This window comes from Pygoscelis adeliae, unplaced genomic scaffold (assembly GCF_000699105.1).
Source record: "Pygoscelis adeliae isolate BGI_AS28 unplaced genomic scaffold, ASM69910v1 Scaffold120, whole genome shotgun sequence".
Lineage (NCBI taxonomy): Eukaryota > Metazoa > Chordata > Aves > Sphenisciformes > Spheniscidae > Pygoscelis > Pygoscelis adeliae.
Genome location: NW_008824032.1, coordinates 6,979,287 through 7,001,415, shown reverse-complemented (window position 1 = coordinate 7,001,415; position 22,129 = coordinate 6,979,287). Strand labels below are relative to the sequence as shown.

General features: G+C 41.0%; 1 protein-coding gene across 1 annotated transcript in view; it reads left to right on the top strand.

Annotated features, from left to right (window-relative positions):
• Positions 1-22,129, top strand: part of GRAMD1C (GRAM domain containing 1C) — a 53,480-nt gene that overhangs the window by 7,621 nt on the left and 23,730 nt on the right. The window contains 4 exon segments of the mRNA XM_009329539.1: positions 9,898-9,982; positions 13,750-13,853; positions 15,622-15,717; positions 16,928-17,008. Of these exon segments, the coding sequence (XP_009327814.1) occupies positions 9,898-9,982; positions 13,750-13,853; positions 15,622-15,717; positions 16,928-17,008 (366 nt within the window).

Below are 22,129 nucleotides of genomic sequence, written 5' to 3'. Positions count from 1 at the left end.
ATTTCCAGCTCAGAGTTGTAAGATGTTTTTCTGTGGAAGTGTCCAAAGCTCTTGAACTTTTTGCTTAACCTTCGTATTTAAAATGTAAATGTTAATTTCAGTTTCAAATACAATTATTTATATAACTGCTACCAAGTACCTCTGAGTTTGGATGAAATAATCAGCCTTATTGCTAATTGCAAATTTCCAGACTTGGGTGTTTAATCAGCTGAAGGTGGTGTTATCTTATAAACAGGAAATGCACTTAAATCAGTTTATGCTGATGCTACTTTTGAGGCCTGAGTTACAGAGATACCCTGACTTTGGCAGGGCCTTTCTGAGATCACTTCGAGTCCTCTTACTGTCTTTCTGATGGAAAGAAATCATCAAATATTTTTCTGTATGGATTTGCCTCCCGATATCTTGCTGCTCTTTCAGCACACAAAGATTCCTTGTCATGTATCCTAGCTTTGCTTTGGGAAGGCAGAATAGTTGCCTGTTTTTCTGGTGAAACTAGTTCCTGCTATTTACATATGTAGCTGGTCTTGACAACAGAACTGTGGGCCATCTAAAGTGCCACCACCCATCTAGGTGCACAAAGACAACCGCTTATCCCTATCGAGCAGCTGTGGCTGGCAAAATGACTGTAATTGAACCCAGTGAGGCCATATTTATCTTCTCCTTTCAGGTATTCAGATTTAAATCTGATTATAAGAATTATTAAAATGCCTTGAAATGCATTTTTCTGTTTCTTCTTTCAGCTTCCTCGGTCGGGCTGTGCTAGGAGAGGGATTTCTCTTCCCTGCTGTTGAGTGAGTCATTAGCTCTATCTTCAGCCAAGTGCCCAAGGGGATACCACGTGTAGGAGGCTGGGCCTTCAGTGAGCGAGGTGGATGTAGCATAGAGACACCTGCCTCTTCTCCTGTAGCTCTGAAACTGTATGTGTGTTGTGATAACTTCTAGGAGGACAGTCTTGCAGCTGAGGATGGGTGGGTGGTACCACGCAGCAAAGAGGGAATCCACAGCTCCTTGCTGCTGTAGTGGTTCGTGGTCTGTGTGAGGTCAAATTCATATGCAGCCTGCTGTTTCCTATGTAATCCTCCTCGACTCCAGAACGGTCCCCTACACAAACTGCAGCCTGACTTCATTTAGTTATTTGCAGAAATGCAGCAGACAGGTCCTAGATAAGACACATAGAAGGGGACAGACAGCACAAAGAAAGCAGAGTAGATGTGTGAAAACAGCAGGCAGAGAGGTCTGACGGGCATGCAAAGCCTTGTGTCCCTTGCCTCAAAGTGTCTGTTCTGTGCCTATGAAGAACTGAGCTCTGGGCAGCTGGTTGAAGGGGTGGGTGGTAGTGTACCCATTTTGGGAGCTTGGGTGTGCATGAAGCATGCCCTGATGTCCTCCCCTCCTTGCTCTGGAGCTCAGACTGAGGAGGTCCCTTAGCAAGGGCTTGACTTATAAAGCAGACAATGACCAAGTCTTGTGTGAGAGTAGATTTGGGTCCACACCAAGTTACCAGGTGTAGATATACTCTATCTTTAAGGCTGGTGCACAGTCTGTGCATGGACTGTAGCCTTCAGTGACGCAGAGGAGGAGCTCTGGGCATTGCGTGCTCCTTTCCAAGCTGGTGTTTCCCTGGTGATGGCACTTTCCTCTGCTGTCCCCTTTGTGACTTTTGTGAACTTGAAATGACCTATGCAACTACAGTCTGCCTCCCAAAATCCGTTTATAGTGATTTTTAGTTTGTAGCTGGGCAGCTCTATGCCCCCCACCTCTTAAGTTTTCTTTGACCATTTGCTGCAGCATTTGTGTGCATGTTCTGCAAGGCTAGTGTGTTTCAGCCTGTTTTCCACCCTGGCATGCAAGCAGAGGCTGGCAGAACGCTAGCTAGCTCTGCTGGATGGTGGCCAGCACTGGCTCTGAGCAAGTGGTTGAGAGAGGGGGAAGCTGTAGAGGCTGCCTGAGTGTTGGCCAGGGATTTGCATGGGTTGGAACAGGCTGCAGGCAGCTAGAGGAGGAGGTATGTGTAGGGGGTGTGTGTCTTCTGACTTTACATTAGCTTCGTGCCTCAGTTAGTTTTATTTCTGAAATGGAGCATATGCTTTGCTCCTTACTGTACATGTCAACTTGAGATTTTATATCCAAATCAGAGTTGTTATGAAAGTACATTGGCTTCACCATTTAAAAATGCTTTAGAACGCTTATTTGCAGAAAGTACTGAATACTACAAAGCAATTGCTTCAGAATAAGCGGGGGATATTCTCAATCCAAACTATTTTTTTTTTCAGGGAAAGGTCTATAATGCTACTAATGACAAGAGGCTTTCTCATCATTGATAAGAAGGCTTTCTCAGCTGTAACGTGTTCCCAGCAGGCTTAGGTTTTTTTATGCTTGAAGTGTATTTCCTCCTGTGTTTGCAAGATGCATGTTCAGTAGGTGCTGTTCCCTCTTGATAGAGGGTACTTATGAAAACTATATCCTGAGCTGTCATCTGGTAATGTGTATAGTTAAATTGTACCTCCATTGGGTGGAGAATAGAGCCCTGTCAGTCTAAATATAGACCTTGTTGCAATAGCCTCAGCTGAACCCTATTTCAATGAGATGTAATGGCTTGTGAAATTGAGCTAATTCCAGTGGGATCTTGAAGGAGAAACTTGGGAGAGGTCCTCACATGTTCTAAACTGAAATAATTTGTTACAAAATTCTTCCAGATCTCTTCTACTGTTTTTCTAACGAACATTAACCAAAAAAAAAATCTTTAACTGGTTGTGCAACTTAAAGGTATTTCTTCAGAGAACTTTACATCTTTCATCTTTTTAAACATTAAGTCTTTGAGCTTTCTTTCTGCTTGGGAAGGAAGCCAAATTTAAAAATTCTTCACAAAAATTGATACTTTTGTTCTATTTCTAATTATAACCTGATGCTAGCAGCATAGTTCCCAGTATTTCATATGATGCTAAATTTTCTTGTCTATCAAAATTGTAACTGTGACAACTTGGGTTGTGGATTTTTGTAGGCTGTTTTCCAAGCCGTGCTCCAAAATGATTTGATATTTGTACTTGCATAGGCAAAGCTCAAGTATGAGACCTTCTTTTGTGTTCTCGGAAGGAGAAGGTGGCTGGAGATGACCAGGCCTTTTGTGAGCAGGATTCCAGTCCAGCCAAGTTCATGTCATGCTGTGGGGTAAACAGTTGTGATACAGGCCTCCCTGGTCAGTAGTCAACCAGAACTGCTTTTCAGAAAAGCAGGGTCTTACCACATGTCAGGTCAACAATGGCTTGATGAGGCTGGTGTCCACAGTGGGGCTGGTGAGGGCTGGACTACTGTTGAGGTGCTGTCTGTTGGACAAAAGTCAGGGAACAGATAAGACAGGGGAGTGTGTGACACAGCACTTTTGACGTACTAGACCCAGTCTTTAAAATAAATAGGAGCAGTCTCCCTTTTGAAAGTACCTAATTCAGTGAATTTCATGACACTGGGTGTCAAATACTTTGTAAGTGGGCATCCAATATTTCAGAAGCTCTCCATAATGAAATAGTTCTGAGGAGTTTCTTCCTACATGGATTTCTGGAAGCTACCAGTGTTAGTGGTAAATAATAGTCTGTCTAACATTTTTAGTGTGCCTGTCCATGCATCTGTGAGAACTAGTTAATAGAAACATTTATTTTGGGGGGACTAGAGACTCTGTCTGTAGTCTTATTTATGGGATTCCATGGGAGTCAAAAAAAAAAAACCCAACAAACACAAAACCCTAGAAAGTACAGTAGCTTGAGTATTTGCTCATGCCCTGTATTTTAATATCCCTTCCTTGAAATTTTACACACTGTATTTCCAACAGAAGAAAGACATAGTTGCACCAAAATTCTTGCTGGATGCCGCTCTGCCTGTACACAGATGCTCCTGAAGGAGAACTGCCATTTCTTTGTTTTCTGCTCAGTCACTAAGAAATGTTAAAATCTGTTTCACCTTCAGCCTCTGCAAATAAGAGGGGGGCTGGGCCACAGGAGGGGACGTAATGACCCTAGTGCACAGCCCTGTGCCTGCCAGTGGGAGTGCCCTGTGCTTATGAGACTCCCCTCTCCAGAGAAGTTAAGGGTAAATGAAGAAGAGCATATAATGAATGTTGGTAAGATAGGCCTGGCTCCTTAAACTCTTCCCCCTCCCACTGTGGCTATGAGCTTGTTTCCATTTCCTTGAGAGCATGGGAACTTTTGGAAAGCAGGCTCCTAGGGAATACAATGGCTGAGCTAACCCTGGCAACAGTTGCTTGTTTTCCTTTCTTTTTTCTTTGTTGGTTGACATGCCTCATATAACCTATAAATTAAATACAATTATGTGGATAATCAGGTGTGATCAAATAGCTCCTTATTTAAAAAAACAAAAGTGGACACCCTGTACACATCCAGTCCCAAAGTGCGCAGTAAGTTGCCCTAAGTAAGGTGGCGTGGATCTTCAGGTCCTGTGAGTTGTTCTTTCCCTGTGCAAGTTTAATGTTTTTGTGCTTCAAGAGAAAGAAAGGAACAGTAAGTTACTGCTAGTAAAGCTTATGAGTACTCAATAATTGAAAGTTATTTCTAACCCCAAGTTTTTCTGTGATTCTGTCAAGGAATGGTTAGTGAAAATAGATCACTGTAACAGAGTGGATCTGGGCTGTTTGCTTGTGACAGGGTAAACGGAGACCAAGTCTGACACTTTCAAAGTACATCTAGAACTGTGAAAAGATAAGGGAGACTGGTAGTCATGTGGACGTGAGCTTCCACTGTGATTCTGTGCCTAAAAGCAAATGTGAGTCAGGTTTATGTGTGTTTGCAGCGACTCTTGCAACGCTACGTCTAACTCTCAAGAAGCACATTTGAAAACAGGAGGGGATTCAGAAGAGCCATGAGAATAAGTCTGAAAAAAAATCTTTTTGCTAGTAGACTTGAGAAGCTTAATCCCTACCCCAAAAGAAGATAGGGGGTATGCAGTATGGGGTATGCTCACAATCTGAAAATAATTCACAAAGTGAAGATAAGATTAACCAACAGACCACTAGAAGAACTATCCATAGCTAGGATGGATTTTTCCATCAGGGTTGACTTTTAATTTAAGAAGGTAAATTTTTTTTTTTTTCTTTCCCAAAGGGAAGTTTGGTCATTGCAGCTCTGGTTTTAAAGCAGGAGCTAAATTCTGGGATAGCTGTGGCTTGTGCATTATAGATTAGATTGGATGGTCATAATGAACTTTTCCGGACTGAAGAAATGGCTGCAGTGGGATCAACATTGCTCTGATGGAAAGGCTTGTCAGACTTGGCACGTTTTACAGGTAGCCTCAGCAGAGAGACCGTCATCTCAGTGTGCCATGGGAGTTATTCTTGTGTTTATAGATAAGTCTGCCTGAATCTGTTTTGGTGTATGTGAAGTCTTAAGTTTGCCTGCCTTATACTGCTAAATGAGGCTTTTGTTCAGGGCTGTTAACTTAGCTCTCTCCTAGCCTAGTGAGGCTTTATACTGACTGAAAGTGGGGTGTTGGTTTGTTGGTTTTTTTTTTTTCTTCTTACCAGGTAAGTTTCAAGAATATTTGTAGTCTAAAGTAATCTTTTTGTATAAAATCAAACTCCTCTCTGACTGTGTGGTATTCTTCTGGAGGCTGTTTTCTTTTTTCCTCTTGATGCTAAGCAGGATGTTAGATGAATTTGAAGAGGGGGGGAAAACAATGCATTCTTCGGTAGAAATGCAACAATTTTTGCCAGGATATTTAATGTTTGTTTTAATGTGGTAGTGTAGAATTAAAAAGCGCTTTCATCCTAACCTTACTAATATCTCCAGATTTGTTTTTGACCATGTCTAGAAACTTCATAGGAAAGTACAGGTCAACCTCTTCTGTCTTTGGGGAATAGTACATCAGGTGGTCTTTAAGTGGGATGTAGAGATAGTGGCATGGATTTGCTTGCTTGTAGACAGAGGAGCAAAGCCATAAGTCTCATTGGCCATATTTTGTTGGTTAAGTGAGGCTTCTGAGCATAAAAGGGGAGTAGGTCAGGCAGCTTGCTTATAGGCTTGTTTGATTCTGGGACCCCAAGCACTTGGCAGTAACTGATACCAAGACTGAAGCTCAGTGGGAGGTACGTGTGCATCTCTTAAAATGAGGTGACATCAGAGTTGTATTACTCTAGTGATGAGGTCAACTCACCTGTCTTCTCAGCTGTTTGTATTCATAGCTGCATGTCAAAATTACAGAATGCAAATTGTCAGGTAATGTGGTTTTTGTGGTGTCTCAAAACAAGAGGAAAACACTAACAAAGCAAATGCAAAATTATTACTGTCATTAGCAAATGTTAAAAAAAATGCACACCTTTCTGCTGAGGTTGGTTGACTATTTGCATGCTTAGTTATATATGCAATCAAATAATTTCCTACCAATTAGCATTTTTGCTGTACTCTTGGGAGAAGGTGTAGCTTAATTTTCCTCCACAGTTTGCTAAATGGCTCAAATTATTTGCAATGTCCACACTTTGAAGATGTAGACGTGAAGGGAAGCTGTTTTTTAACAGGCTTCTATCATATAACTAACTCAGCTTAGTCCTATTTAAGTTAACACTTTTTTCTGGAACATGACTTTATATAGTTGGACTCTGGTCCATTTTGAAACAAGGTATGAGTATCACTTGGGTGTGTGTCTTCAAGTAGTATCTGATTCTTGCATAACTATCCTCTGTAAAACTTTCTGGATGAGGCTGAAAAGATTTTTCTGCTTATGCTATTTTATAGGTTTCTGGTCTATTTCTTGGCTTCAGATAAAGAATGCTAATATGTTGTTGGCTGGACTTAATAATTTTCTTAGTGATTAAATATAGCATACCCATAAATGCCTAAGATTATCCTCAGGCAAAGTGTTTCCTGGTGACTTAGAATTAAACTTAGAAATGTGCATGTGTTAAAAATGTGTTGCTGTTTTCATTTCTTAAATGTCATATTACAGCCTAATTTATGCCTTTCTTCTTTTAATATTTGATGATAAGTTTTGTAACCCGGAGGTGGCAACCTGCCTCAAATGCTGCCACATCTTGGACGTTATAATGATGATTGAGAGGTGCTGTATTCATAGAAATGGAGGTGTCTTATTTTCTTCATCTTAAGGAAATTGATAGTGCCAATAGTGTTAATATTGTCCCTGTTGTTTTCCAAGTCCATTGAGCGATCTCTTAATAACTAAGCCACATACTGAGCGTGTAATAATTAGAGATCTAAGTGAGTTAGTTTTTATACAAAGTAAGGAAAAGATAAGGTTAAAAAGCTTCAGTGTGCTCACTTTTTTTCTGCTGATTAGATAAAGATTCAGAGCTGGCTCTTCATAAATGTTGTAAGAACTTAGTAGAAATCTACTATTAATAAAAGGATTTTTTTATAGCCTATTTGTCACTTGTGACAAAGAACACTTTTAAATGCCAACAAGGGTTTCTCAGACAAGCTAGAGCAGGTTTTATGCTCTAGAAAAATTCAATTTCTAGGTAAAATTCAAGTTATCTTGAGTTTGGATTCTTGGAGCTGTTGAACTGGCTGATTCAGGCACTAAAATAAACGTGTCTGTGATACTGTAATATTCCTATTCTCCCTTTCCTGATTCCTTTTGTCTTATAACCACAAAAATGCTTAAATTAGGTGTAGCTCTTCTCTTATCTGTATACAGTGTGTTTGAGAAAGTACTTCCCCTCCTTAAAAGCATGGCTTCTTAAATCATGGCTTTGTAAATCAGGCTTGACGATTGTGGACTTTCTTTTGCTCTCATGGCAGACCAGTTATTTTTTCCCCTTGTATGTTAGTGCTGTCCTCACAAGCTCAGGCTTCAGTCAGTTGGGGTATGACTGTGTAAACTGTAGGGTCTTTGGAACTACAAGTGGCAACTTTACAGAGCCGAGTTAGATTTTCATTCTTCTCCATGTCTCTTTCCGGAGTAATTGCGAAGAACTCCATTTCTTGCAAGTGGTTCAGCCATTGGATGCCTGTTTCAGATGATCAGTTAAAAGTGTGTGTTTCAGGGCATGATGTGGCAAGGCCAAGAAACCATAGCATATCTACTTTAGCAGATGACATGCTCTCCAAGAATGTTACTTCCATAATCTGAGAAATAGCTGAAATATAACTGGAAGCATACAGCTTAGAGGACATGTCTAACATGTTGCCCTGTTAGTTGCACCTAAAGCTTTCATGCTTACTTTTCTCAGAAGGGTAGGGATGTATGTATTTTCTGTTTCCCTCCCTTACTGCCTTTTTACATTGCAATGCTCAGAATATTAGTGGACAGCAAATATGTACTCACCAGTGGTCAAACATAGACTTTCTTTTATTGATGGTAACAGAAGGTAACATTAACATGTTTTTTTAAAGCTGAACTGAGTTAGGGTGACTTTGCCCTCTCCTGTGTTATATGCACTTAAACACCTGACCTTGAAGTAGCACTTACATGTTCTTGTGGCCAAAGAGCTCGATTCTCAAGTATAGGTAGATGACAGACCATCATAGGGTGTGTGTGTAGGGTGGTGTTCAGAGAACTTTTGAATTGCAAGAAGCAGGAATCTCTTCTGTGGAAAATAGCAAAATGTGAGAATCTTGATGAGGTGGGGGCACTATTTACACTAGTTTATTAGAAGACCCTCAAGCTGAAGATAAGTCTGTCTTTGTTCTGGCATTGTTTTGATAAGCGCAGATGTAATGAAAGGGTAGTGACCAACTAATATACACTGCAGGAGTGTGCTAAAACCAGGTGTTTTTTTAGTAAACACGCTGCAAGGTCATACGGTCAAAAGTGGTTCTTTGCCTCCTTTCTTCTTTCTTCCCCCACCCTAAATGTAAATAGCCACTGATCTTGTGGTAGAGATGGGTTTAATGGTGAATGTCAAGTTTTGGAGCTCAAGGAGAGAATAGCAGCCATGTACTTAGATCTTTAGAAAGGTTAAAAAAAAAAAAAGGTGTAAAAGAGGCCTTTATAGTATATTTATACCTGGTTTTGGTAACACTTGAAAGTGACTTCTTCCTGTCTTAGCTATAGTCCATCTGAGTCATTGCCTTATACAGCATTTGGTTAGGACAACCCCTAAAAATAAGTGGCCAACATCTGTTAAGAAAAAAATATGGCCTTGTTATTACCGTGAAATGAAAAACAGGGCTTTTACAGCAGAGTCATTTCTGGAGAACATGCTGAAGCTCTTTATTTGAATGGGGGCGGGGGCATTCGTTTATGAGAATAAGGAGTTAAAGTCCATCAAGATTAATCTTCCTTGCTGTGAGTTGACAGCCCAATTTGAATCTTAAATGCACCATAGACAATGATCTTTTTAAATATGGGGTGAAATGTAGAACAGGTCAGGAAATCAAGAGGTGATGCTGCTATTTGTGTTTACTGGAGGAAACTTTGGCCTTTATTACTACAGGTCTAATTATAGCAACTGGCAAAAAATCCACTGCATTGTAGTATTCCCAAAATGGTACCCCAATTAGAAATTGGTGTTCTAGGTTGTGTCTTTGTGTCCAGCTAGTGGCCTGCATGAGGACTTGATCTGCTCTGTCACCTCCTGTGTTGTGGCCTTGCTGCCTCTTCATTTAGTCTGTGCTAGAAGTCTTAGCCCTGGAAGGGACTCTCGTGTCCTTATGAGTGGAGCAGGCTGCTGTCATACAACTGTAATGCCTTGTAATTGGCATCTGGCCTGATGCAGGGAACAGTCTGGCCCATCCTATCCCAAATACTGGAAGCACACTCTTACATAAGCAAGTATAAAGTTACAGAGATGATCACATTTAGATACCACCTATTCTTTCTTCATTGCTCTTTTGATGTTCATTTGTTCTTCAAGATAAAATTACACATCCAGTATGAAGACAGTTGATGGCTGAAAATAAATCTGTTTGCTTAACCTTTTACCGTTCTTTGTTGCAGCTCTCAAGTTCCACTTACAAATATAGGAGCGAGGAATTCAAGAGACAGTTTTCTCATCTGCCAGACTCGGAGAGACTCATAGTAGGTAAGATGTAATCACACCAAAAGTGCTTGTCTTCTGGCTAATAACTCCAGATTGCAGCAGTGCCAAGGTGTGTTTTTATGGCAAATTCTAACTACAGCTGATACATTCCTATTCTGTCTCTGGGCTAGCATCAAATACCTTCAGGGAAAGTCAAGTCCATACTACTCTCCTGTACTGCCTGCTTTGTGAAAAAGGACAGATTCCTTTTGGGGGTTGAGAAGTGAAGGAGAGGATACACAATCTTCCAGTTCATCTAGATACGGGATGGGAGCCTCTTAATGTCTTTTCCTGCCGCTACTTTTTAGTCGGTTTTTAGACAAAACCCTTCCTGACAGCAGTGGAGATGTGCCTGTGTGACAGCTGTTAGCTGACAAGCTGTGGAAAGAAAGATCACTATGCAGGGTCAGGGTGAGCACTGAGCACATAAACCCAACATGTGTGCATTGATGGGCTTGTGTGATGCAAGTGCGAGAAGAGGTAGAGTTAAATCCTGAGAGCATTGAAATTGTTCTATGTTCTTTCCACCATGGACAACCAACTTGGTATCTCTTGCAGTGTCATAACCATTTCTTTTCTATCCTGTGAGTGTCCGAGTCCTGTCTTTTACTTTAAAGAGGCAACTAGTTATGGCCGAGTCAGTTGCTGTAGATGTTGGGGGAGGAGGGAATGATTCCATAGTTGTAATGGTTTGGTACTTGGATACAAAGGTAAGGGATGTTGCTTCAGTGACCCTGTTAAGTAGGTGGATCATCCTTAGCAGAAGCTTTTCCCTTGCTCCCTGGAACTAAGCCTAGACCCTTGCCCTAGGCACCTTGATTAATGTGACTTCTGGGATTGAGTGACACAGTGGGTGTTTGTAATTTAAAAGACTCTTTTCAGGGACAAATGCCAGCTATGTGGTATAAGGACATAAAATTCAGTATTTAAGTGTGTAATTCCCATCAGCCATCATAGGAGATCATTGGAAAACACAAAGCAGTCTTCATTTTATCCTGACCTATAATGCTGTGCACTTGGATGGATTTGTCAACACGGTATACTGAGGGCAGATAAAAACGTTTTATGACCCAGGCTGTTCTGTGCAGTTGTAGTACTGCCCAGGCTAGTACTGAGCATGAAGTACGTTATGTGGTGCTGTGCTGTGCAGATCTTAGTTCTGGGTTGGCTCATGCCTTGAGCAGAGGCTTTTCACAGCCCAGTATACCAGGTTAGCTTATCCATAGGCTGATGACATGGGTGCAGGCATAGAAAGAAGTACAGCTCAGCTGGAAGAGCAGGGGTGATAAGTGCATGGGGTGGGAGGGGAGGGAAGCAAGTGGCAGAGAATACCAAACTATGGTGCGTAACTTCTTGGCACTGAAATAGTTCTTTTGAGCTCTGACTCCCTGTTTTGCTCCACTGCAAAATCCAAAGAAGGCAAGTGTGTAACCCTACCTCCTTTGCATGCAGTGGTGTACCTTATTTCCTCTTTTATGACTTGCCTTACGGGTAAGCCTGCCTGTGTTGCCCAAGCATTGTGTAACAAATACACTATCCAAAAATTGGGTGTTGTTTTTATACAAAAGTGGCATTGTGACTGTTTAAAGTTCATGTCTCATCTTATGCAACCTTTAAGGAAGTGAACATTGAGAGGCTATCAGAATATGCTGAGTTCCTTCCAGGTTAATGGAAGAGAAATTAGAGCTTTCACTTGCACAGAAACAGTTAAATCCCTGCGTCCTTTTCCAGCCTCAGAAGGAGGCAGTTATCCTCTGAAATGCCTTCTGCATTTTTAAAATACTTGAGTTCAGTACAGAAGTAAAGCAGAAGAAAAGGATGTTACTTCAAAGCGTTGTTTTGATGTTTCTCCTTGCATAGGATTGATGTAGAAAGTCATGGAGCAAACTCTCAAGCACAGGTTCAATGAACAGACTGCCAAGGACTTGAAGAAAGATTTAGTAATGGGTTAATCTCAACAATGTAGCACCTGCTCCATCAGAAGCAAAGTCATTACTTTATATACTTTTTTTTACCCCATAAAAAGCAGTGCTCCTTTGGAAGAACTTTTTGCATCCTCCAAGCAGAGAGTTCTTCCTTTGCTTGATGCAGAGAAACTTATCACAGGCTTTACAGTGCTCAAAGAAGCAATTATTTGCTGCTGTTCAAAAGAACTGTAACTGCTCCTGTTCTTAACTTAGCCGTTAAAAAAAAAAGTGACTACGCCACTGTAATGAGCACTGTGTATAAAGATTATGTGAAATATAATAATGAAAGAGAAGTGACTTAGACTTTCGAAATGGGAGTTTAAGGAGTGCCACTAAGTTTAATTTGTCTGAAAATGTTGTTTACAAGCAGTGTCTTAAGTTACTGGATCTGAAAACTTAGAAGGAGAATAATCTCGCTCTTTTGTTTTGATATTCTCCTTTGTGTAGGTAGGTCATGGTGTTGCTCATCACTTGCCCAGTGCTCCAATACTTATAGGTCTGAATACCTGTCCCTCCCCTAAACATAGCAGTTGGATGCAAACTTCTTGGTAATGGTTTCCTCAAGTCCTTAACCTCAAACTCCTGCTGCCTTCCCTCTCCCTGCTCTCCCAGCATTTTGGTATCTGACTTCTCTTTAAACATGCACTTATTTGGATTTCTTTAACTTTATGTAATTCTGTTTGCAGTTATGTATCCAAGGGCTTGTATACATGCCTCATGCTTGCTGCGAGAAACTTTATTTCCACTTGATTATTTGAGGGGAAAACCCAAGAGAATTTTTTAAATCATAATAAAAGCTTCTGTAGATGCAAACTTACCTTGAAGTTAGGATGGTGAGGGACGCCTGAACCTCTTGGTACTTGAACAAGAACTGTATTCATCATCTCATTGTACACAAAATCAAAATTCTGGCTCAGACAATACCAGATATAATGCTTTTCAAAATAACAAAAGTCTTTGATACCTCAAGTTAAAATCATTAACAACCTGCATGAATAGGTGCATTCTGGGTATTTTCTATACATAAGGTTGGAGCTTCCAAAAGGGGTTGTTCTGTCTTAACTTTCTAGCAGTAGTACTCCTGAAAATTCCTTTTGTTTGAATCTTCAGGCTCTGAAATTATGAAAGTTCTCTCAAAGAGGTTTTTAAAAAGTGCAACCATATCCTCTGCTCTTGTTCTTAGTTAGCAGGTGTCTGATGACGGGCATTCTAGATGGAATCTGTTTCTCATAGCAATGTTTCAGCCAGAGGCAGTATCATAATAAAAATGACAGCTTCTGAAAATATCCCCTGCCTGAAGAACTGGATAGCTTCAAGCTGCCTTTGTGTCTCACTCTGCGGATAGTTTTAGCTAGTGATAGGATCTGTTTAGTGGAAAATTATTATCTCACTACAACATATGAAGTACCGTTATGTAGGAGTTGACAGTATAATCTGTTATACTGTAAAATGTTTGTGTATTCTGTTGTTTAGGTGCTTTGAAGTTTGACTTATGAGTACTTCTCCCATGTACTCCTGATCTTGCCTGATACCTCTTCTCTGAAAATATAGGATAATGCACAGGGGGTTGATACATGGAGTGCTGTCCTCACACAGATTATTCCATCAACTCTGGCATTGGGGTGTTGCCAGAACAATGGTCTGGATGCAACCCAGTACAAGTCTGCCTTCACAGACTTTTGAAGAGTGAAATAAATAGCTTTCTGTTTGTCTTGCAATACCCTTATCTTATTTTAAGTTAACAGGTTTGGGTCAACTGAGCTGCAGTAAGTGAGTAAACTTGCTCTTGCTCTCTATACATAGATTACGCCTGTGCACTCCAGAAGGATATCCTGCTGCAAGGACGCTTGTATCTCTCTGAAAACTGGCTCTGTTTCCACAGCAACATTTTCCGATGGGAGACCACAGTAAGATCTCTTAGCTCACTTAAATCCCACCTCTTCTTTGTCCTGTACTATCAGGGTATAAGAGTCCCTCAAGCAAATCTTATCCTGTCGATCTCATGCTAGTAACTTTGTGCTGAAAAGACAGAGCCTGCATGCCTGAGTGGAAATGCAGATCTGTTGCTCCATAAAATGAGAATAGCATTGGAGACATCTGAATGCTGAAGTAAGCCTGCTCAGTCAGTCATTCAGCATAGTAAGGAGTTCGGGAGTTATGCTAAAGTTGATCCTTTACATTTCTGGATGACGATTTGCCTCTCCTTACCAAGGAGAGTTGCTCTGTAAAGGGATGTAACACGTAATGTTCTCTTGTAAGACCAGGAGCATCATACAGTATATGGTGTCGTGTACAAGAACTCTCCCGCATTGAACCTTAACTTGGTTTAGTCTCACATGTAAATATCGGCATCTAAGAATAGCTGAAGAGAATCTGTAAATGACCTCTGCAAGTTCTCATATTGTGGTCTGTAGCTTTTGAACAGTATGAGCAAAAGTAGATATTCGTGACATGTTGGCCCTCTATTTCTGTCAAATTAGGTTAACGAGTTAAAATTTTTCGTTCAAGCAGTTGTTAAATCTGCTGTAGAAATAGCATGAGGCCGTGAATGAGAAAGGGAAGGTAACCTAGTTAATAGGTGGTGGAGATGTGTCAAAATGTTCTGCAGCTGTGAGACTGCTCATATCTTAATATCTTAAATTCTACTATGTGTGCTCTGAAGTACACAGGACAGACAACAAATAGCTTGTGTACTTAAGACAAAGAGGGAGTGTAGAAATGCTAAACTGAAAACCAAGCTTAATTTCATCAGATGGATTTGATGATTGAATGTTTCTTATTGTAGACTTGAGATTAAAAAAAAAAAATCCCTTTGAAATGACACCCTTTAATATATAAACTATTCAAAGACTGATTTTCAGCCAAAACAGCATACATCCTGGTAACTTGTTCTTGCTTGCCTAGCAGAGTGATATCTTAAGCAATATCTTAAAGCAATCTGAGCTCATCATCTACAATGGTAGAGCCAAGTTCTGGGATCTCCTTAGCAGGCTGCGTTGATGCAGACAGAGAGATAAGTGGAGGACCTTCTGCACACACAGGAAAAAGCAAGATCCAACTGTATGTTCTTCTTTTCTCTAAGCGGAACAGCAGCACAGTCTTGTCTTCAAGGGAAGGGGGTAGGCTGAGTGGAAATGGCTTGTTGCAGCCAGTCAGACCATGCTCTTCTAAACAGAAGCATTTCAAGTACTAATACGCAAGGCAAACACCCAGGCAGGAAGATTTCCTTGCAGTGTCTGGACTGCATATAAACCTCTGTGAAAATGGACTAGACTGCAAACTTCTGTGAGACGACAGATCAGATAACAGACTATCTTGTCTGTATGTCCTGCCTTATGTATAGCGTACTGACTGGCTTTCAGGTCTGTGGTTTGTATGTGGCTGGGATTGTGCCCTTAATCCTCAAGTGTTGCTGGAGGAGTGGAAGGAAAGATGAAAGAACTACTTGCTTCCCTAGTCCTAGTATGAAAGAAGAGGAAATACCCTTAAGTCATCTTACCTTGCTTCTACTTTGGAATGCTTGCTGTTAAGGTTAGCAAGTGGAGAGAGTAATTGCCTTTGTGATCTCAACTGAATTGCATCACAGGGTTTGAGTTCCTCTTGCATGTTCTGTGACTGTAAATTTTTAGTCTTAACAGTTATTTTTCATGTCTTATTAAATCTGTTTCTGCTTAGATTTCTATTGCCTTGAAGGATATCACTTTCATGACAAAGGAGAAGACTGCTCGGCTCATTCCAAATGCCATACAAATAGCAACAAAAGGAGAGAAGGTGAAAATCTGTATTTAAACATGTTTGGTGGTTTGTTTTTTTTTTTAAATTATAATGTCCAGGGTGGAGCACTTGTTGTAGTTTTAAATTTGCATAAGTAGTGTCCCTGTCAAATCTTTAAATGCGATTAGGATTAGAAGACAGACTTGGTGGTTTGGTCCCTGTGCATATTGGCTTGATAATTCAACTGCAGTTTGATTGCAGAATCCCCTACTAGTGTTAATGCAGTAACCAGAAAGTAACAGAGTGCTTGTCCTACTGATTCTCAAAGGAAATTCATTTGAAAACTAAAAGCTCAGGGCATGAATTCAGAATGTGCATCCATGAGTTTGTTTTTGCGATCTCACTGGATTTAAAGTGCCCTGGAAGAAAATAGCTGAAAGCAGAAGGACTGTGATACCATGGGTTTCGAGTCATGAAGAAAACTACCCATAGAATGTGCAATTTTATGTGCTGGGAAATGTAGTTTTTGGGTGTGTATTTGGAAAAACTGAAAAGCATGATGCAGAATGTTCTTATGTACAATGCACTTCATGACACTTCTTCTGTAAATGCCTTGAAAATAATAATTCTTGGCTGGATAAAAAGAATTCCAGGGTCAATCTGGAGCTGTTCTTTGTGAATTCCTCATATTTGGCTGTTACCTCTCAATTTACTAAATACTAACTTTCATCATCAAGAAAGATAAAGCTCTTTCTCTGCTAAACAAACTTTCAAATGGGGAAGATTTTAATACCGCAAATGATGCATCTAATTTGATCTCCTATTTTAATTATTTTAATTTCACATCTTCTCATGTGAAAAGATTAGTAAAAGGAGTATGTGGTGGAAGGATGGAAAGGGCTGTGGCCTGTAAGAAATAGGCATATGCATCTCTGATTTGTTCCACCTCCTATTTGGAAGCGGGAGAAAGATATAATTGTGTATTTGCTTGAGGGGCAGCTCTTCCTTTATGCCAAAGGTACAAATGATTGCAATTGGATGCCCAGGAGAGCAAGTGTCTTTATATACTGTGTGGATATTGGGGAACTAACTCTTGCTTATTAAAAGTGATAAAAAGTGTGGAGTAAGGAATATGAGCCCAGGTTTATTGAGTGTGAGAGGAGCATGCCATTGCTGAAAACCTTAGGATATTCAGGATACAAGAAAGCATTCTGGTTTTCTTGAAAACACTTACAGGTGAGCTTTTTGCACCTTGTTTTTCCTGCAGTTTTTCTTCACGTCATTCAGTGCAAGAGACAGAAGCTACCTCAGTATCTTCCGCTTATGGCAGAATGTGTTGCTGGATAAGGTAAGCTTTAAGAGCCGGTACCTGTGGTTAAGTAACAAAATAATCTTTTTCTAATGTAAGCAGATGTGTCTTTGGAGGAGAAGAGACTTTCCTTAAGAAGTTAGCTTTTCCTTTCTGACGCAGAATTCTAATCTGATGTTCTCCTTTGGCTCCTTGTGCTTTAGATCCCAGATAAACTTCTCATCCTTTCCTTCTCATATTGCCATCTACAACTTTGCTGTTGATGGAGCATTTTGCCTTTGAAGATAGGTTGCATGCTTCTCTTCACTACCAACTCAAGCAGATATCACTAAATTGGCATGCATTTGCTTCACATTTTCTATGGCTAATTTGTGATCAAAAACGCAAGAGGCTTTTTCAGTGAAAGCTTTTTCCTTTTTAAGGAGGAAGCCAAAAGTCACCTTCTCAGGTAAGTTAGCTGAACCTTTGCCAACCAACTCATTACAACTCCCCTGACCTTGAATAAATGCAACAAAGGCAGGCTGTATGATATGGAAATGTATTTTGGCAACTTCTGCTAGTTAGCTTGATTTATATTGCAATTTGTGGACACTTAAGCTAATCTTCTTTCTAAAAATGTACCGACAGTTTTGCAGAACATCACTGTAAGTAATGCAGTTTTTGTAAACTAATTCCTTCCTGTTTATGGCTCTCATTGTTTAAATATTTCAACACGGTTGCAATTGGACACTGAAATATCCATATATAACTCTGCACTACAATGGTCCCCAAAGGCTTAAAGCTGTTGCACTACTTTCATGTAGTACCCACACAAGTTTTTTGTTAGATGAATTTTAGGGCGGACTAGCAGCACTTTTTGTCAAGCAAAAGCTGAAAATAAAGGAAACTGCCATTTAAGGCAAAACTAATATTTCCTGTGAATCTCTTATCCCTTATATCAAATAGTATTTAACCATAACTTCATAACCATCTTGTCTTGAATCCAGCAGTAGCGCTGCAAAAACCACAAAGTACTATGTCATCTTTTTGACTGAAATGTGCAACTGGAACTAACCTTGTTTTCTTTTGTTAGGCAAAGTTTGTCGGGAATGGTAATTGACTTGGTTAGTTTGTGGTGCTGGAGCGTGAATGTATGGGCATTCAGGTATACAAACCTATCCAAGGGGCTGGAACAGAGGCAACAAGCTTTGTGCTGTTTAGTATTAGTTTTTCCCATGCGTTTCTACTCTTTGCCACTGAAATGAGTGTCACATTAAGAACAATTTTTCACTTCAGAGCAGTAACTAAAGGATAGATATGAACGTAGAAGGCGTGGACTGCATGCAAGATGAGATGAATTAAGCCAGCACAGGTCTTAAGGATTAGTACATCTGAGTAGCTTGGGAACTGTCCATATGCTTTCCATCTAATCTTGTTATTAGCTTCCTTGCATCCTCACTGAAGTATGTTGAAAAATAGAAGTCTGTTATGTGAATTTCAGCTTGGAGTTGTCAATTGTGAAATGGAACATTGCTATGAGGTGTATGTAGGGCTTTTTAATGTGGTATGTTTGGAGCTACTTTTTGAAACAGGATTTCCATTAGGTTAAGCTCCTCCTTTTGCAATGTAGTAGTGACTTCTGATTCTCTGCTAGAATGAGTTTGAATCACCTCTCAGCCTGCTTTCTGATTCTTTACTGCTTAGGCAAACTAGATCAAGCTATAGAGGGGCACTGTGGAGGTGAAAGAAGCTGATGTTGCTAGAGCTGGATCTGCTGACTCCTGTAGCAGATCCATTGTAGCTGGATCTGCTACAATGACAGCTGTCCGCTGACCTGTTGCTAAAAGAAAGCCCTTGGTGCATACAAGCAGTTTTACTGCTTTCTCCCCAACCCCCCATGGCAGGGACAGCACACATTTGAAAGAGATATCATACATCTGAGGCTCTGGCATGGTATACAATGCCCTGAGTATGTGAAGCCTGGTGTTTTCTGGGCTCCAGTGGTCAAAGGGATCCTGTCAGAATTTGTAAGGCTTGTGACAAAAAAACACAAATCTCACTCTGGAACCAGTTCCAAAAGGAGCTGGCTTTAATGTTTCCTCTGCAAATAGCTAAGTATTTTAAAGCCTATGGATAATTTAGTTGTCTGGAGCACATCTGCTAGACCTGGAGATAGCATCCAACTGTTAAATTATGAAATAAAGTCCTTCTGGTGTTGTCAGAAGTATAACTCTGAATGCAGCTCTCGCAGGGCTGCTTTGCACCACCTGATGGTAGATAACCCCAAATTTGCAGGATTTGGATCCCGGGGATTGGAATTGCATTTGCTTCAAATCATGTTTGTGCAGAGGTCACTTTCAGTCACTGGCTCTGGCCTCTTCAACGCTTCCTGGGCATAGATCTCGTGTTATGAGGTCTCACCTCTGAAGAGTGACCTATCTGCTTTACCTGATACACCTTAAGCTTTCACCCTCTGCAGAACTTCTCGGTAGGGTCAGCATGCCCTTTCCCAGATCTCCATCTTGTGGCCATTCTGCCTTGTACTTAATTATCGCATGTCCTAGACAGTTGCACAAGTAGTCTTCTGTGAAGTCTGCCTTTCTATTAGAAATGACTTGCTGTTTACATTGCATTGTGTAAGAAAAACAGTAAATGGTTACATGCCATTCCATGCCTAAGCTTACTTAGGCCATCAAGATGCTCTCCCCCAACTTTGTGTCACTGTTCTGGTAGGACTTCTGGTCCCCTTAGCTGAGTTGTAATTCTTTAGCTCATAGCTTCTCCTTCAGATCTTGCTCAGAGTACAATACTGTGCAGTTGGCACCCTTCAACTCTGTCTCTTCTGGGAATCAGTAGGTACCTTCCTCTTAAGATCGTCCTTTCTTAGGCTATTTTTTTAAAAAAAATGACCATAGAAAGACTTTTTTCTTTCAAGGAAAATTCCACTTTTTTTTCCCATTCTTATTGCAAAATGTGCTCAGAGCGAGTCTGTTAGGCTTTTACCTTGCCATTGTTTTTTAAATGCTCCTGGTCAAAGGGGAAGCATCATGGAAAATAAGGAGTCATTAATGTAGGTCTGGAAAAGAGACATGACACCAGTCTTGATAAAACAGATAGCTGCTTCCACATCCACTGATGCTTTCAATAATACATCAGTTTATAAAATCAGCCAAAATTCCTGTTTTGCAACAGACTTTCCAGATTGGTAAAGCAAGCTTACTAATGGCTGCTATTGACAGTACGAGCAATGCCATTTATACTTTTGCTTTATTTTCCTAAAGTTTATGGGTGTCAAATATCCTTCCAGTTTAAGGGAGAAGGAACAAATTAAAATCTAATTAGGCAGGTCATTCAAATCCCGAACACACACAGTGCTCCTTATTTCTAATGGAACAAGACCTCAACTTAATCGGTCTCAATTCCCATGAGTCCTCTTCCTTAGAGTTGGATTTATTTTCCTATTGTTCTTACGCTTTGCTGGGTAGAGATTTGCGCCTGTCTCCAGAAACATTGAAGCAGGTAAGTCCAGAGGTGTGAGAAGGGACCAGGAATTTCTGATGAGCTGGGCGCCTTGTGGCAAATGTCTACTAGGACAGCAGTTCTGCTTTCCCTGGCAGCTTGTTAGGGAAGGTTGTGAAAAAGAGGTGTTTATTTGCACCTTTGTGTGCAGAGGGTTGTTTTAGAGATCAAAGAGGGCTTGGGTTGATTCTGACCTTCATGTTTGGGCAATTAGAGGGGGAGTTTGCCGTTTTCCCTTGCGAACAAGCGATCAGACAGCATTCCACATCAGAGTTGCCTGGTGGGAGTGTGGTGGTGGGTTGTCTCTGGAGTAAACCTGTATGGGGTTTCTCGTTCTTATTTCTGCATCTGTCCATAGGGGGTAAAAATCAGGGCTTTGCTTATGTCAGTGGTATTCTGTAGATTTGCTTGTGCCACGCCACCACTTGGTCTGGCATGAAACAAAGTACTGATGTTTTATGTTCCCGATTGAAAAGACAAAAACGTGTCCCCGCTGCTTCTTGTAGCCTTTGCTTTTGTGTGCAAAGAGAACTGGGGAAAAACCCAGGACAGACCATCATGCCCGTGAGTGGGCAAAGTAATTCATGTTTAGATTCAGCCCTTCAAGCTTCAGGGCTTCTCAAACCATCCTCTTGGAAGCAGAAGTCTGACCCAGAAAATGTGCCCTTCTTTGCCTTCAGAAGTAATCTTTTCTGATACAATAAAGCAAGTCTGGTTTGATCTTGGGCTGTGACCATTAACAGCTTATTTTATCTAGCTGAGCTAGCAATAATTGAGCAGAGTGCAAGAATCCTGTTTTAGAAGCAGAAGTTGGTAACGTTGCCTTCACAAAACCACAGGAAACAGCTTTATAGATTCTTAAAATGCATAGCTTGGTTTCTCTGCTTTCCTCAAGCCATCGAGCTCTCTGTACAACGGCAGTCTGATTTGCCCACAGACTGGTGGAAAACGTGCTAGTGAATTTAATTAGCGACATTAGCTATTTCCCAGTTATTTTCTTATGACTGGAAATAAAGACACTGGTAGTATTGGGCAATAGAAGTGAAAGTGGCTTTGTTTCTGTCCCTTAATTTCTGGTTGAAAGGTGTGCTATCTAAAGATACACCTCAGTCGTATTTTGAAACCATGTAATGCCTACTCTTGGTTTTTAGCCATTCAGTGAAAACAGCCGTAGGTGGTTGTTTGTGGTTGTGAGTTTACTGCTCCAAAGTACAGCATGCCTGGGGAAAGTGAGGCAGCTGTATGTTGATGCACGTGTTTTTAGCGCCACGTTGCTCTGTAGAACAACCCCCCGTGGCAGAGGGAGGCTGGCGTTAGCTGTTAGGACCCTTGCTTTATATGCGTGTGTCTTGCGTTTTAATGTTTACTTTGTCCCCGGTGGGACTAAATACCTTGTGACTGATCTCTACCAATGGGATGCTTGTGCCAGCCGCTTTCTGAAAGGCCTGAAACCTTGTGTTGGAAAAGACCCGAGGGAAAACCCCTCTTGGAGAGCGGTTGAGAACAGCCACCTGCTGAGCTGGGCTGGGTTTGCCCTGACCCCCGCACGCTTTCCCCCTGTTTGGGGGGGAGCGGCTCCCTTGCGATGCAATGCGGGGGGTCCCGTATCGAGGGCGCGGGGGCAGAGGGACACCCGTGGGCGTCCCGGCGACGGGGACGGGC